General features: G+C 68.9%; 2 protein-coding genes across 5 annotated transcripts; one reads left to right on the forward strand and one right to left on the reverse strand.

The window, feature by feature from the left end:
- Window positions 1–161: 161 nt before the first annotated feature.
- TSSK4 (testis specific serine kinase 4) lies at window positions 162–7,463 on the reverse strand. Of its 3 annotated transcripts, none has more exons than XM_044985637.1 (5): window positions 7,330–7,463; window positions 6,475–6,747; window positions 3,639–3,808; window positions 2,423–2,786; window positions 162–435 (listed from the first exon to the last, which is right to left on the reverse strand). In XM_044985637.1, the coding sequence occupies exons 1-5, from the start codon at window positions 7,393–7,395 to the stop codon at window positions 178–180; spliced, it is 1,131 nt and encodes a 376-aa protein (XP_044841572.1). In that variant the 5' UTR covers window positions 7,396–7,463; the 3' UTR covers window positions 162–177. The 3 variants fall into 3 exon arrangements, with proteins under 3 accessions (XP_044841572.1, XP_044841571.1, XP_044841570.1); XM_044985636.1 differs by having other exon boundaries at window positions 2,465–2,786; window positions 3,639–3,853; XM_044985635.1 differs by having other exon boundaries at window positions 3,639–3,853.
- Window positions 3,808–14,273, forward strand: TM9SF1 (transmembrane 9 superfamily member 1). Of its 2 annotated transcripts, none has more exons than XM_044985634.1 (5): window positions 3,808–3,826; window positions 9,681–10,026; window positions 10,666–11,473; window positions 11,896–12,169; window positions 12,557–14,273. In XM_044985634.1, exons 2-5 carry the CDS (start codon window positions 9,715–9,717, stop codon window positions 12,948–12,950), a joined length of 1,788 nt encoding a protein of 595 aa, XP_044841569.1. In that variant the 5' UTR covers window positions 3,808–3,826; window positions 9,681–9,714; the 3' UTR covers window positions 12,951–14,273. The 2 variants fall into 2 exon arrangements, with proteins under 2 accessions (XP_044841569.1, XP_044841568.1); XM_044985633.1 differs by lacking the exon at window positions 3,808–3,826 and adding an exon at window positions 8,239–8,615.
- The last annotated feature ends 562 nt before the right edge of the window (window positions 14,274–14,835 follow it).

The following is a 14,835-nucleotide window of genomic DNA, read 5'->3' on the forward strand; positions in this document are numbered from 1 at the left end:
AGCCCCCCCTTTTCTAGCTGCCTTGAAATCAGGACCCCAAAATAAAAGGTTGAGAATACAGAGCGGCTTTCTTGACCCCCTTGGCACGGTGCCCCAGGTCCCCCCCACTGAGCCCCCGCTCTGCCCCCAGCCTCTCCACACTGCACCCCATAGATCTGGGCTCTCTTTATTGGGGGTTCAGCTCCCCTTCTCTGCCAGCTTCGCCACCTTCGGCTGGGTCACGCTGCCCCCCCGCTTCTTCTCACCGGGCAGGGGCAGGGAGGGGGTCCTGGGCAGCACCCGCCCCCCCTCGGCCCGCACCCCCCAGGCCGCCTCCAGCGCCTGCAGCTCGGTGTGGGGCCGCTCGCTCTGGAAACGCAGGACCCACGGCGTCTGCAGCAGGTCCAGCACCGTGGGGCGCCGGGCCGCCGGGCACAGCAGCCGGTGCACAAGGTCCTGGGGGGGCAAAGTGGAGCATTAAGGGGCCCCGCTGCCTGCCCAGCCCCCGGGGGTCGCTTGCCCCCTCCACTGGGCCCAGCCCCCCAATCTGTCCAGCCCCCCCATGAGCCATTCACCCCTTTCTCCTGGGCCTGGCTTCCCACGATCCGCCCGGCCCCCCTCAAATGGCACCCAGCCCCCCATGGTCAGCTCACCCCCCTCCACTGGGTCTGGACCCCCTCGATGTGCACAACCCCCCCCCCACTCCCTCCATCTGTCTAGCCCCCCGGTGGTCCACTGACCTCTCCATGGGGCCCAGTCCCCCGTGATCCGCCAAGCCCCCTCAAACGCTGCCCAGCCCCCCATGGATCACCCAGCCCCCACAATCCAGCCACCAGTGTCCAGCCCCCCGCTGTGTCCCCCCCCACTGCCCAGCCCCCCATGATCCACCTACCCCCCCACTGCCCAGCCACACGGTCTGGCCCCCCGGCGCCCCCTGCTGGCCAGCTCCCCGACTCCCCGCAGGCCCCCGGCGCCCCCTGCTGGCCAGCTCCCCGACGCCCCGCGGGCCCCCCCCCCCGGTGCCCCGTGCTGGCCGGCTCCCCGACTCCCCGCGGGTCCCCCCCCGGTGCCCCCTGCTGGCCAGCTCCCCGATGCCCCGCGGGTCACCCCGGCGCCCCCTGCTGGCCGGCTCCCTGACTCCCTGCGGCCCCCCGGCGCCCCCTGCTGGCCAGCTCCCTGACTCCCTGCGGCCCCCCGGCGCCCCCAGCTGGCCAGCTCCCCGACTCCCCGCAGGGCCCCCGGCGCCCCCCGCTGGCCAGCTCCCCGACGCCCCGCAGGCCCCCCGGCACCCCCTGCTGGCCAGCTCCCCGACTCCCTGCGGCCCCCCGGCGCCCCCTGCTGGCCGGCTCCCCGACTCCCCGCGGGTCCCCCCCGGTGCCCCCTGCTGGCCAGCTCCCCGATGCCCCACGGGTCCCCCCGGCACCCCCTGCTGGCCAGCTCCCTGACTCCCTGCGGCCCCCCGGCGCCCCCTGCTGGCCAGCTCCCCGACACCCTGTGGCCCCCCGGTGCCCCCTGCTGGCCAGCTCCCCGACGCTCCGCGGGCCCCCCGGCGCCCCCTGCTGGCCAGCTCCCCGACTCCCCGCGGGTCCCCCCTGGCGCCCCCTGCTGGCCAGCTCCCCGACGCCCCGCGGGCCCCCCAGCGCCCCCTGCTGGCCAGCCCCCCGACGCCCCGCGGGCCCCCCGGCGCCCCCTGCTGGCCAGCTCCCCGACGCCCCGCGGGCCCCCCGGCGCCCCCTGCTGCCCAGCTCCCCGACGCCCTGTGGGCCCCCGGCGGCCCCTGCTGGCCGGCGCCCCGACGCCCCGCGGGTCCCCCCCCGGTGCCCCCTGCTGGCCAGCTCCCTGATGCCCCGCGGGTCCCCCCGGCGCCCCCTGCTGGCCAGCTCCCTGACTCCCTGCGGCCCCCCGGCGCCCCCTGCTGGCCAGCTCCCCGACCCCCGGTGGCCCCCCGGTGCCCCCTGCTGGCCAGCTCCCCGACGCTCCGCGGGTCCCCCGGCGCCCCCGGCTGGCCAGCTCCCCGACTCCCCGCGGGTCCCCCCTGGCGCCCCCTGCTGGCCAGCTCCCCGACTCCCCGCGGGTCCCCCCTGGCGCCCCCTGCTGGCCAGCTCCCCGACTCCCCGCGGGCCCCCCGGCGCCCCCTGCTGGCCAGCTCCCCGACTCCCCGCGGGCCCCCCGGCGCCCCCTGCTGGCCAGCTCCCCGACTCCCCGCGGGGCCCCCCGGGCGCCCCCTGCTGGCCAGCTCCCCGACTCCCCGCGGGTCCCCCCTGGCGCCCCCTGCTGGCCAGCTCCCCGACTCCCCGCGGGTCCCCCCCGGCGCCCCCTGCTGGCCAGCTCCCCGACGCCGCGCGGGCCCCCCGGCGCCCCCTGCTGGCCAGCTCCCCGACGCCCCGCGGGCCCCCCGGCGCCCCCTGCTGGCCTGCAGCCCAGTGCCCTCCCCGCCGCCCACCTTGCAGGCCTCGGAGACGGGCGGCTGCGGGGGGAAGACCACCTCCTTCTGGGTCTCCCGCAGCAGGCGCTTGAGGTTGGTGTCGTCGAAGGGCAGGTGGGCCACGGCCAGCGTGTAGAGGATCACGCCCATGCTCCAGGTGTCGGCCAGGAAGGGGTTGTAGGGCAGCCCCAGCAGGATCTCGGGGCAGGCGTAGGCGAAGCTGCCGCAGTAGGTCTGGCTTAGGGGGCTGGCGCCCGCCAGCAGCGGGTACGAGGGGCTGGCGGGGCCCTCGCTCTGCGACACCAGCTGCTTGGAGAAGCCGAAGTCCGAGATCTTCACGTTCTCCCGCTTGTCCAGCAGCAGGTTCTCCAGCTTCAGGTCCCTGCGGGCGGGAGCGCGGGGCTGACCCTAGGGGGCGCCGGGGATGGGGGGCGGGGCCGTTCCCCTCGGGGGGGCGCCGGGGATGGGGGGCGGGGCCGTTCCCCTCGGGGGGGCGCCGGGGATGGGGGGCGGGGCCATTCCCCTCCAGGGGGCACCGAGGATGGGGGTCGGGGCCGTTGCCCTCCGGGGGGCGCCGGGGATGGGGCGCGGGGCCGTTCCCCTCGCGGGGGCGCTGGCTCTGATCTGGCCGCGGGGCAGGGACCGGCTGGCTCGGGGCATGGGGCGCGGGGCCGTTCCCCTCGCGGGGGCGCCGGCTCTGATCCGGCCGCGGGGCAGGGACCGGCTGGCTCGGGGCATGGGGCGCGGGGCCGTTCCCCTTGGGGGGGCGCTGGCTCTGATCCGGCCGCGGGGCAGGGACCGGCTGGCTCGGGCCATGGGGCGCGGGGCCGTTCCCCTCCGGGGGGCGCCGGGGATGGGGCGTGGGGCCGTTCCCCTCGGGGGGGCGCCGGCTCTGATCCGGCCGCGGGGCAGGGACCGGCTGGCTCGGGCCATGGGGTGCGGGGCTGTTCCCCTCCGGGGGGCGCCGGCTCTGATCCAACCGTGGGGCAGGGACCGGCTGGCTCAGGGAATGGGCCTCTAGCCACGTGTGGCGCAGGCGGCAGAGGGGAAGCTGGTAAACTGAGGCACGCTCCGCCCATGGCGAGGCTGGAGGTGGCAGAGGGGCACCGCGCACGGCGGGGCACTGGGGGCTGGCGGTGCCAGGGGAGGGGAATGGCCCAGCCCCCCATGGAGCCGGGCCCGCTGGAATGCCCCGGGGCGACGGGCGCCCCCCGGTGGCGGCTCGGCCCCTCACCGGTGCACGATGCCCTTGCTGTGCAGATAGGCCACGCCCAGCGTGAGCTGCGCGAACCAGCGGCCGGCCAGGGGCTCGGCGCAGGGCCCCGAGTTCTGGATCCACTCCAGGATGTCGCCGCCGGGCGCCAGCTCCATGACGATGTAATGGCGCGAGGTGGTCTCGATGGCCTGGTAGAAGGTGATCAGGTACTTGTGGTGCAGCCCCTTCATCACCTGCGGGCGGCGAGGGGTTACCGGCGCCCGCCTGCCCCACGGCGCCCCCTGCTGGTTCCCCCTGGCCTGGCCCCTGCCCCACAGCGCCCCCTGCTGGTTCCCCCTGGCCTGGCCCCTGCCCCACGGCGCCCCCTGCTGGTTCCCCCTGGCCTGGCCCCTGCCCCACAGCGCCCCCTGTGATCCCCCTGGCCTGCCCCCTGCCCCCCAGTGCCCCCGACCCCCCAGTGCCCCCTGCTGATCCCCCCTGGCCTGCCCCCTGCCCCACGGCGCCCCCTGCTGGTTCCCCCTGGCCTGGCCCCTGCCCCTCTGCGCCCCCTGCTGGTTCCCCCTGGCCTGGCCCCTGCCCCACAGCGCCCCCTGTGATCCCCCTGGCCTGCCCCCTGCCCCCCAGTGCCTCCGACCCCACAGCGCCCCCTGCTGGTTCCCCCTGGCCTGGCCCCTGCCCCACGGCGCCCCCTGCTGGTTCCCCCTGGCCTGGCCCCTGCCCCACAGCGCCCCCTGCTGGTTCCCCCTGGCCTGGCCCCTGCCCCACAGCGCCCCCTGTGATCCCCCTGGCCTGCCCCCTGCCCCCCAGTGCCCCCGACCCCACAGTGCCCCCTGCTGATCCCCCCTGGCCTGCCCCCTGCCCCACGGCGCCCCCTGCTGGTTCCCCCTGGCCTGGCCCCTGCCCCACGGCGCCCCCTGCTGGTTCCCCCTGGCCTGCCCCCTGCCCCACAGCGCCCCCTGTGATCCCCCAGGCCTGCCCCCTGCCCCACCGCGCCCCCTGTGATACCCCCGGCCTGCCCCCTGCCCCCCAGTGCCCCCGACCCCACAGTGCCCCCTGCTGATCCCCCCTGGCCTGCCCCCTGCCCCACAGTGCCCCCCACCCCACCGCGCCCCCTGCTGGTTCCCCCTGGCCTGCCCCCTGCCCCACAGCGCCCCCTGTGATCCCCCTGGCCTGCCCCCTGCCCCACAGTGCCCCCGACCCCACAGTGCCCCCTGCTGATCCCCCCTGGCCTGCCCCCTGCCCCACGGCGCCCCCTGCTGGTTCCCCCTGGCCTGGCCCCTGCCCCACGGCGCCCCCTGCTGGTTCCCACTGGCCTGGCCCCTGCCCCACGGCGCCCCCTGCTGGTTCCCCCTGGCCTGCCCCCTGCCCCACAGCGCCCCCTGTGATCGCCCATGCCTGCCCCCTGCCCCACAGCGCCCCCTGTGATACCCCCGGCCTGCCCCACAGCGCCCCCTGCTGGTTCCCCCTGGCCTGGCCCCTGCCCCACAGCGCCCCCTGTGTTCCCCCAGGCCTGCCCCCTGCCCCACAGCGCCCCCTGTGATCCCCCCGGCCTGCCCCACAGCGCCCCCTGCTGGTTCCCCCTGGCCTGGCCCCCGCCCCCACGCGCCCCCAGGTTATCCCCCCGGCCTGGCCCCTGCCCCACAGCGCCCCCTGCTGGTTCCCTCTGGCCTGGCCCCTGCCCCACAGCGCCCCCTGCTGGTTCCCCCTGGCCTGGCCCCTGCCCCACAGTGCCCCCTGCTGATCCCCCAGGCCTGCCCCCTGCCCCACAGCGTCCCCTGCTGATCCCCCAGGCCTGCCCCCGGCCCCACAGCGCCCCCTGCTGATCCCCCCGGCCTGCCCCCCGGTGCCCTCTGCCCCACAGTGCCCCCTGCTGGTTCCCCCTGGCCTGGCCCTTGCCCCACCGGGCCCCCTGCTGATCCCCCTGGCCTGGCCCCTGCCCCACAGTGCCCCCTGCTGATCCCCCCGGCCCCACAGCGCCCCCTGCTGATCCCCCAGGCCTGCCCCCTGCCCCCCGGTGCCCTCTGCCCCACAGCGCCCCCTGCTGATCCCCCCGGCCTGCCCCCGGCCCCACAGCGCCCCCTGCTGATCCCCTCCTGGCCTGCCCCCTGCCCCACAGTGCCCCCTGCTGATCCCCCTGGCCTGCCCCCTGCCCCGCGGTGCCTCCTGCCCCACAGCGCCCCCTGCTGATCCCCCAGGCCTGCCCCCTGCCCCCCGGTGCCCCCTGCTGATCCCCCCGGCCTGCCCCCTGCCCCCCCAGTGCCCCCTGCCCCACAGCGCCCCCTGCTGATCCCCCCGGCCCCACTGTGCCCCCTGCCGCCCGGTGCCCCCTGCCCCACAGCACCCCCTGCCGATCCCCCCTGGGCTGCCCCCTGCCCCACAGCGCCCCCTGCTGATCCCCTCGGCCTGCCCCACAGTGCCCCCTGCTAATTCCCTCGGCCTGCCTCCTGCCCCACAGCGCCCCCTGCTGATTCCCCCGGCCTGCCCCCTGCCCCACAGTGCCCCCTGCCCCACAGCACCCCCTCCTGATCCCCCCTGGCCTGCCCCCTGCTCCACAGTATCCTCTGCTGATCCCCCATGGCCTTCCTCCTGCCCTACAGTGCCCCCTGCCCCATGGCACCTCCTGCTGAGCCTCCAGCCCCACAGCTCCCCTTGCTGATTCCCCCTGGCCTGCCCCCTGCCCCACAGTGCCCCCTGCTGATCCCCCCTGCCCCACAGTGCCTCCTGGTGATCCCCTCTGCCCCACAGTGCCCCATGGCCTGCCCCCACAGTGTCCCATGAAAATCCCGCTTGCCCGTCTCCCCACCCCACGGCGCCCCCTGCCTGGCCCACCCACCCCACAGTGCTCCCTAGCTACCTGGATCTCGCGGGGCAGGAATTTGTTGAGATAGTCCTCGGAGGCCTTCTTCTTGGAGATGATTTTGATGGCCACCTTGGCCTTCTGCTTGGTGAAATAGGCCTCGTAGACAATGCCGTAGGAGCCGTGGCCGATGACCTTGCCCAGCTGGTAGCCGTATTGGTCCATGACGGACAGGTAGGGGGCCGAGGGGGCCGTCTCCACCATGGCAGCCTCTCGCCCCTCCGAGGGGACTGGGGGGCTCCGTGCGTCCGGTGCCAGAGAGTCGCCCCTCTGGGGCAGGGCAGGCGGTTAGATCCTAGCTGGGACCCCCAATGAAACCCCTGGCCCCCAGTGGGGCTGGGGCTCCAATGAGCCAACCCTGGGGCTCCGACCCACTTACCCCCCCCATGGGGCTGTGACCCCCCAGGAACCCTCCCACTCCCCACTGGAGCTGTGACCTCCCCAAGAACTGCCCTGGCCCCCCTGGCTCCCCACTGTGACCCCCAAGAACTGCCCTGGCCCCCCTGGCTCCCCACTGTGACCCCCAAGAACTGCCCTGGCCTCCCCGGCTCCCCCCCTTAACTCCCCAAGAACTGCCCTGCCCCCTGGCTCCCTGCTGGAGCTGTGACCCCCCAAGAACTGCCCTGACCTCCCCTGACTCCCCACTGTGACCCCCAATAACTGCCCTGGCCCCCCGTCTCCCCACTGTGACCCCCAAGAACTGCCCTGGCCTCCTCCAACTCCCCGCTTGAGCTGTGACCCCCCCCCAAGAACTGCCCTGGTCTCCCTGGCTCCCCACTGTGACCCCCCCAAGAACTGCCCTGCCCCCCCCCGCTCCCCGCTGGGGCTGTGACCCCACTGACCCCCCCTCACCTGCTTCACTCCGTCCCCCGACCCGGTGACCAGAATCGCCCCCCGACTCCAGGGTTCCGCCAACATCACCCCAGTGTTCCGCCGGCCCCCATTGGCCGACGCCCGTTACCGGGGATACGGGGTGGGGTGGGGGTCCCACACTGGGGGTGGGCACAGAGGCATTGAGGGGGCCTCAGCATTTGGGGGATACTGGGATTTTGGGGGACACTGTGATGGTCTTTCTTCGTAGGGGGCAGTGGGGCCTTGTTTGGGGATCACGGGGAAATCTGGGGGATGATGGAGCATTCGGGGACTTATTTGGGGGACCACAAAAAAGCCCACATTTGTGGGGAGCCACTGAGGCAGCGGAGGGACACTAAGGAGTTTGGAGGGGTCTTAAGTTGAGGAGGTAATGGGGCATCTGTAGGGCTCATAAAGGGGGTCTCCATTTGGGGAAGCACTGAGAAAAGGGGGTTCCTTATATGGGGGCCACTGTTGTATTTGTGTCTCTTACTTTGGAGGGCAGTGAGGTTTGGGGGACATTTTGGGGTCTCAATATGGGGGGCCATGGGGCTCAATTTTAGGGAAATTGGGGGTCCTTATATGGGGGACACTGTGGTATTTGGGGCTCTGAATTTGGGGGGCACTGGGGTTTTGGGGTCTCTTAATTTGGGGACATGGAGATCAACTTGAGGGAAACTTAGGAAATGGGTTGTTTTGGGGACCCTTGGGATTTTGGGGGTTCAGTTTGGGGGCCACTGAGGAATTGGGGGTCCCTATATGGTATTTGGCGCTCTGAATTTGGGGGGCACTGGGGTTTGGGGGTTTCTTAATTTGGGGACATGGAGATCAACTTGAGGGAAACTCAGGAAATGGGTTGTTTTGGGGGCGCTTGGGATTTTTGGGGTTCAATTTGGGGGCCTCTGAGAAATTGGGGGTTATATTGGGGCCAATGTGGAATTTCGGGCTCTTAATTTGTGGGATAATGGGGTCTGTAGGGGACCGTTATATGGGAGAGACCAGCTGCCCCCTCCCCATTTGCTGCCCTGCACCCCCTAACATTGACCCTCCTGGAAACAGCAGCCTGGCCCTTTAAGAGCCTGCTCGCCGGCGGGGCCGGGCCCTCTCAGACGCCGGATGCGCGTCACGCTGTGGGCACGAAGCCCGCCGGGGGCGCTGAGGGCGGAAGTAGGGGACGGACGTGGCTCGGGCTGTCTTGGCGATCGCGTGAAGGACCCCGACGCGTTTTGGTCCCTGGCTCCGCCCAGGGAGGGACCCCGGCGGTGGGGGCTTCGCGCCCTGTTGGTGCGAGTCTGGGGGAGGCGGCCTGGGGGGCCGGGCGGCGGCGGGGAGTGGAGCGGGGGGACCCGAGGATCAGGCGCCGGGTAAGATGCTCTGGAGCCGCGAGGCCCCCAGGCTGGGTGCAGTTGTCTGGCTGTTTGCCTGCTGCTAGGGATACCCGCTGCCGGCGCGGGGCCACGGGACCCTCCAGGTGGCAGGCGCGGCCCGGGCGGCCTCCGGTCAGCGGGGCGGGTCAGTGGGGGGAGGGGAGCGAGGACCCCGGGCGGGGGGTCAGTGGGGGGGGGGCGCGAGGACCCCGGGCGGGGGGTCAGTGGGGGGGGGCGCGAGGACCCCGGGCGGGGGGTCAGTGGGGGGGGCGCGAGGACCCCCGGGTGGGGGGCGGGTCAGTGGGGGGAGGGGAGCGAGGACCCCGGGCCGAGGGGGGGTGAGTCAGCAGGGAGGGGGCGCGAGGACCCTGGCCCCTGTGTGCCGGGTGGGTTGTTTTCAGGATATTTTCCATGTGTAGCACGCGTGCCTCAGTTTCCCCGACGTGCTGCGCGAAGAACGAGGGGGAGGGGCAGGCATCTGGGTAGAAGGCTCCAGAGATCCAAGGAAACTGAGGCACGTGCTGTCTGAACACAAAATAGCCTGAACCCCCCACTTCATCCCGCCCTCGGGCTCTCAGGAGCTCCGGCCCCTCGAGTGTGGGCACCACGTGGGCGTTCGGGTTGATGGCCCCCCCGAGCTGGCACCGTGGGCGCGTTGTCAGTCTCTGGTGCCCCTGGGATGAGACAGGTCAGAGGAGCGAATCCCCAGGCCTTCGTCAAGGCTCGTTCGCCAGGGGTGTCTTACACGCCAATTTCGGGTCCGGCTTGTGGGCATCATGAGTATATCAGGCCTGGCACCAGGGTGGGTGTGTGGGGCAGGGGTCTCAGGAGCACGGGTTGGCGTGATCCAGGGATACCCGTGCAGGGCGTGGCTGGGGGGCTCTGGCATTGGGTGCTGACCATCCCTGGTGGGTGAGAACCCAGGCATCCTGAGGACCTGGCTTCACTTCCTCTCTTCCCTTGTCTCCTGCCTTCCTTCTCCAGACCCCGCCCCATCTCCCCCTTCCCTGCCCACCCCATGGCACCCCACCAGCCCTGGCTGCTGCTCCTCCTGCTGGCCTGGCCACCCCCGGGCTCCTCCGAGACCCGCTACCAGCCTGGGGACCCCGTCGTGCTCTACGTCAACAAGGTGGGACCCTACCACAACCCCCAGGAGACCTACCACTACTACCAGCTGCCCGTGTGCTCTCCGGAAAAGATCCGTCACAAGAGCCTGAGCCTCGGGGAGGTCCTGGACGGGGACCGCATGGCCGAGTCCATGTATCAGCTCCGCTTCCGAGAGAGCGTCGAGAAGACGGTCCTGTGCGTGAAGACGCTCACGCTGGATCAGGTAGCCTGGGCCCGGACGCCTGGGTCCCATCCCTGGATCAAGGAGGGCGAGCGTGGGTCGATGGGTTTAGAGCAGGAGCTAGCTTCAGTCCCAGGAACAGGGCCTGGGAGCTCAGATCAGGAGCCAGGACTCCTGGGTTCTGTCCCTGGCTCTCGGAGGGGAGTGGGGTCTAGTCGCTAGAGCCTGGGAGCCAGGTCTCCTGGGTTATGTACCCAGCTCTTGGATGGGAGTGGGAGCTAGTGGGTGGGGACTGGGAGCCAGGACTCCTGAGTTCTGTCCCTGGCTCTGGGAGGGGAGTGGGGTCTAGTCGCTAGAGCCTGGGAGCCAGGTCTCCTGGGTTATGTACCAGCTCTTGGATAGGAGTGGGAGCTAGTGGGTGGGGACTGGGAGCCAGGACTCCTGGGTTCTGTCCCTGGCTCTGGAAGGGGAGTGGAGTCTAGACGTTAGAGCCTGGGAGCCAGGTCTCCTGGGTTATGTACCCAGCTCTTGAATGGGAGTGGGAGCTAGTGGGTGGGGACTGGGAGCCAGGACTCCTGGGTTCTGTCCGCAGGTCTGGGAGGGGAGTGGGGTCTAGTGGGAAAGACCAGGAGGGGCTGGGCGCCAGGACTCCTGGGTCCTACCCCGTCTGTCTCCCGGCAGGTGGAGCGCCTGCGGCAGGCCATTGAGGAGCTGTACTACTTTGAGTTCGTGGTGGACGACATCCCGCTGCGAGGGTTCGTGGGGTACATGGAGGAGAGCGGCTTTCTGCCCCACAGCCACAAGATCGGGCTGTGGACCCACCTGGACTTCCACCTGGAGTGGAATGGCGACCGCATCATCTACGCCAACGTCAGCGTGCGGGACGTCAAGCCACACAGCCTAGATGACGTCCATGGGCCTGGGCCCCTCTCCCTGACCTACACCTACAGTGTCCGCTGGTCTGAGACGGCCTCAGAGCGGCGGGGGGAGCGGCGGGGCCGGGGGGATGATGGGGGCTTCTTCCCCCGCACCCTGGAGATCCACTGGCTCTCCATCATCAACTCCATGGTGCTGGTCTTTCTTCTGGTGGGCTTCGTGGTGGTCATCCTCATGCGAGTGCTGAAGAACGACCTGGCCCGGTACAACCTGGACGAAGAAGCTTCCTCCTCCTCCGGGGACGACTTCGACCAGGGCGACAACGGCTGGAAGATCATCCACACCGATGTCTTCCGCTTCCCGCCCTGCCGCAGCCTCCTCTGCGCCGTCCTGGGCGTGGGCAGCCAGTTCCTGGCACTAGGCACCGGCATCATCGCCATGGCCCTGCTGGGCATGTTCAACGTCCACCGGCACGGCGCCATCAACTCCGCCGCCATCCTGCTCTACGCCCTGACCTGCTGCATCTCCGGCTACGTCTCCAGCAACTTCTACCGGCAGGTCGGGGGCGAGCGCTGGGTCTGGAACATCGTGTTGACCACCAGCCTCTTCTCCGGTGAGGCCCTGGAGCCCCCCATCTCTGCCCAGGTTCCCCCGGGGGTCCTCTTGCCCAGGGTAGGTGGGTTGGGTGCGCCGAGTGGGTCTGTGTGGTCCCCTCTGTTTCTTCAAAGTGCCTTTGGCCCCTCACCCCTAGGGCAAAATGTGTAGAGTCTCTATGGCCTCCTAGGGGTGATACGTTGCGCCTCTCTGGTCCCTCTAGGGAGGGTCTCTATGATTCCGGTGGGAAGCAGAGAGAGTCTCTCTGGTCCCCCTTTGGAAGCCCCTTGGTCCCCTGGAGGAGGTGGTCTGGGTCTCTCTGGTCTCCCTTGGGGAGACTCTATGGTCCCTTGGGGAAGATGGTCTGGGTCTCTCTGGTACCCCTTGGGGAAGATGGTCTGGGTCTTTTTGGTCCCTCTGATCTGCCCCCTATCCTCCCAGCCCCCTTCTTCGTGACGTGGAGCGTGGTGAACTCGGTGCACTGGGCCAATGGCTCGACACAGGCCCTGCCGGCCACCACCATCCTGCTGCTGCTGACGGTCTGGCTGCTGGTGGGCTTCCCCCTCACCGTTATCGGGGGCATCTTCGGGAAGAACCGGGCCGGCCCCTTCGACGCACCCTGCCGCACCAAGAACATCGCCCGCGAGATCCCACCACAGCCCTGGTACAAGGCCACACTGGTGCACATGACCATCGGGGGCTTCCTGCCCTTCAGGTGAGCCCCACCCCCTCGCTTTCTGTGTGCCTGCCACCTCACTTCCTGCCCATCCAGTGAGCACCCCCTCCACTTCCTGTCTGCCATGCTGTCCATAGGAGGCGCCACTGATTCCTGTCTCACCTCACCCTGCCACTACCAGCCTCATGGGTTGGCACTTTCGTTTTCCTGCTTCCTCTTACCTAGACAGTCATGTCACTTTCTCCCGAGGATGCCACATCCTGTCTTGCCCTTTCCACTTCCTGTTTTTTGGGCACGTGATGACATCACCTCCTTGGCATGAGTAAATCACATCCCTTCACCTCTCCGGCCAGCCTATTTGAGCCCCCAAACAGTGGGATCCCACCTCTGCCCCCTAGCTGACCCTGTCTCTCTTTTATCCTCCAGTGCCATCTCTGTGGAGCTCTACTACATCTTTGCCACGGTGTGGGGCCGGGAGCAGTACACCCTCTACGGCATCCTCTTCTTCGTCTTCGCCATCTTGCTGAGCGTAGGCGCCTGCATCTCCATCGCCCTCACCTACTTCCAGCTCTCGGGCGAGGACTACCGCTGGTGGTGGCGCTCAGTGCTCAGCGCCGGCTCCACCGGCGTCTTCATCTTCCTCTACTCCGTCTTCTACTACTCGCGCCGCTCCAACATGTCGGGTGCGGTGCAGACCGTGGAGTTCTTCGGCTACTCCCTTCTCACCGGCTACGTCTTCTTCCTCATGTTGGGCACCGTCTCCTTCTTCGCCTCGCTCAAGTTTATCCGCTACATCTACGTCAACCTCAAGATGGACTGAGGGACCCTCTCCAGTTGGCCATGGTGGCTGGCCAACTGGTGGGCACGGTTAAATATGACTTCCCTTAAAGATCTCTCTCATTGGCTGGGGCTTCTATGGAGTTCCCTTCCCATTGGCCATGATGCTTGGCCAGCTGGTGGATAAAGATGGCGCTCTTAAAGATCTCTTCTCTCATTGGCTGTAATGTCTGGCCAGTCAGCAGCTATGGATCCTCCAAAGAGCTCCCCTTCCATTGGCTGGGACTGTTAAAGAGCTCCCCTCCCATTGACCAGGATGTTCAGCCAATCGGCCGGCATGGCAAAAGATGGCAACCCTAAAAAGCATCCCTCCCATTGACTGGGACCATTAAGGATCTTACCCTCCTATTGGCTGAAATGTCTGGCCAGTCACAGGGCACCATTAAAGTTTGCCCCACCTCCCTCATTGCCCTTCATTGGGTAGGATGATCAGCTGACTGACCAGTTCACTGCCAGTGGGTGGGCAGCGCTAAAGTTCTCCCGGGATGGGGGACCAGCTACTCCACTCCTATTGGTCAGGATAACTGGCCAATCAGGTGATGGGAATGGACTGACTGGCCAAGGGCGGGGCCAGTCCGACAGATCAAGACTCACCCCTTGAGGGGGGAGGGGCAAGGTATCCAGTTCCCTGGATCCCTGTGAGATTCCCTCAGGGGGTAAAGCTTGGAAGTGGATCCCTCCCAAAGGGGGAGGCACAGGCAGATTCCATGTGGGGCTGCAAGTAGATCCCCATGTGTGATCCCTGCATGTGGTTGGGGCGGATTGTGGATCCCTGGTGAATCTGCTGGATCCATGTGGGGTTGAGAGTGGATCCATTGTGGAAGTGGATCCCCTGCAGTCAGCTGGCTCCCCTCTTGGGGATGGGCCCCCACAGATAGCTGGATCCCCCGGTAGGATGCTAGCAGAGGGAGGCCAAATTCCTTGTGGGGCTGGGAGCACATCCTATGATGAGATCCCTGGTGGGGAGGAGTAGATCCACCATGGGCAATTGGCTGGATCCCTGGAGGCTTCCCCAGATCAACTGGATCCTACGTGGGGCTGGAAGTAGATCCCCCCCATGGCAAGCAGGATTGCCTAGTAAGATCTCCTCTTGGTGGCACAGATCACAGGGAGGTCAGGATCTAGTGGAGAGCGGATCCCATGTAGGGCTGGCAAAGTGTCCCAGAGACCTCAGTGGGGAGGGGCTATACCCTGCAACCCCCCACCCCCATTGCTGGCTGCGTGCAGACATCTGTAGTGCTATTGATATATATAGGGGGGTCGCGGGTAGCGGGGGGGGCTGGGGCGATTGATTATTTTATTTTTATTTGATTTGGTTGGTTCTGATGATTTCTTTTTACCGATTTCGGAATAAACTTTGTTAATAAAAATTAGTGTGGAGGTGTCTATAGAACCCAGGAGGCCCGGGTCCCGCCTCCCCTCCCAGAGCCGAGGATAGAACACAAGGGTCTAACCACTGGATGCTGTTCCCCTCCCCGGGCCAGGGAGAGAACCCAGGAGTCCTGGCTCCTGCCCCCCCTGCTTTGACCCACTAGACCCCACTCCCCTCCCAGAAGCAGGGAGAGAACCCAGGAGTCCTGGCTCCTGCTTTGACCCACTAGACCCCACTCCCCTCCCAAAGCTGGGGAGAGAACCCAGGAGTCCTGGCTCCCAGCTGTGCGGCGCCGAAGGGGTTAACCCCGGCTTTTCTCCGGGGCTGGGCTGAGTCTTCCTGGGCCACGGAGGGGCGGGGCAGGCGGGGCGGGGCCTGGGGCCGCTCTGTCTCCCGGAAGCCGGGACTCGTCTGCTCCTCTCTGCTCCCCCCCACGTGCTGCTGTGCGGGACTCGCTGGCTGCTGAGCCGCGGCCCCTCCCCCCGGCCTGACCCCC

This window comes from Mauremys mutica, chromosome 13 (assembly GCF_020497125.1).
Source record: "Mauremys mutica isolate MM-2020 ecotype Southern chromosome 13, ASM2049712v1, whole genome shotgun sequence".
Taxonomy (NCBI): Eukaryota; Metazoa; Chordata; order Testudines; family Geoemydidae; genus Mauremys; species Mauremys mutica.

What these genes read in the sequence shown, in the direction of transcription:
- TSSK4 (XM_044985635.1), bottom strand. Translation starts at nt 7,395, where the DNA reads ATGTTGGCGGAACCCTGGAGTCGGGGGGCGATTCTGGTCACCGGGTCG. An exon ending in AGCAAGGGCATCGTGCACCG is followed by an intron (nt 2,787 to 3,638) that starts GTGAGGGGCCGA and finishes TCCCGCCCGCAG; the next exon opens with GGACCTGAAGCTGGAGAACC. An exon ending in CCGTCTCCGAGGCCTGCAAG is followed by an intron (nt 436 to 2,422) that starts GTGGGCGGCGGG and finishes TTGCCCCCCCAG; the next exon opens with GACCTTGTGCACCGGCTGCT.
- TM9SF1 (XM_044985633.1), top strand. Translation starts at nt 8,446, where the DNA reads ATGCGCGTCACGCTGTGGGCACGAAGCCCGCCGGGGGCGCTGAGGGCG. An exon ending in AGACGCTCACGCTGGATCAG is followed by an intron (nt 10,027 to 10,665) that starts GTAGCCTGGGCC and finishes GTCTCCCGGCAG; the next exon opens with GTGGAGCGCCTGCGGCAGGC. An exon ending in GACCACCAGCCTCTTCTCCG is followed by an intron (nt 11,474 to 11,895) that starts GTGAGGCCCTGG and finishes CTATCCTCCCAG; the next exon opens with CCCCCTTCTTCGTGACGTGG.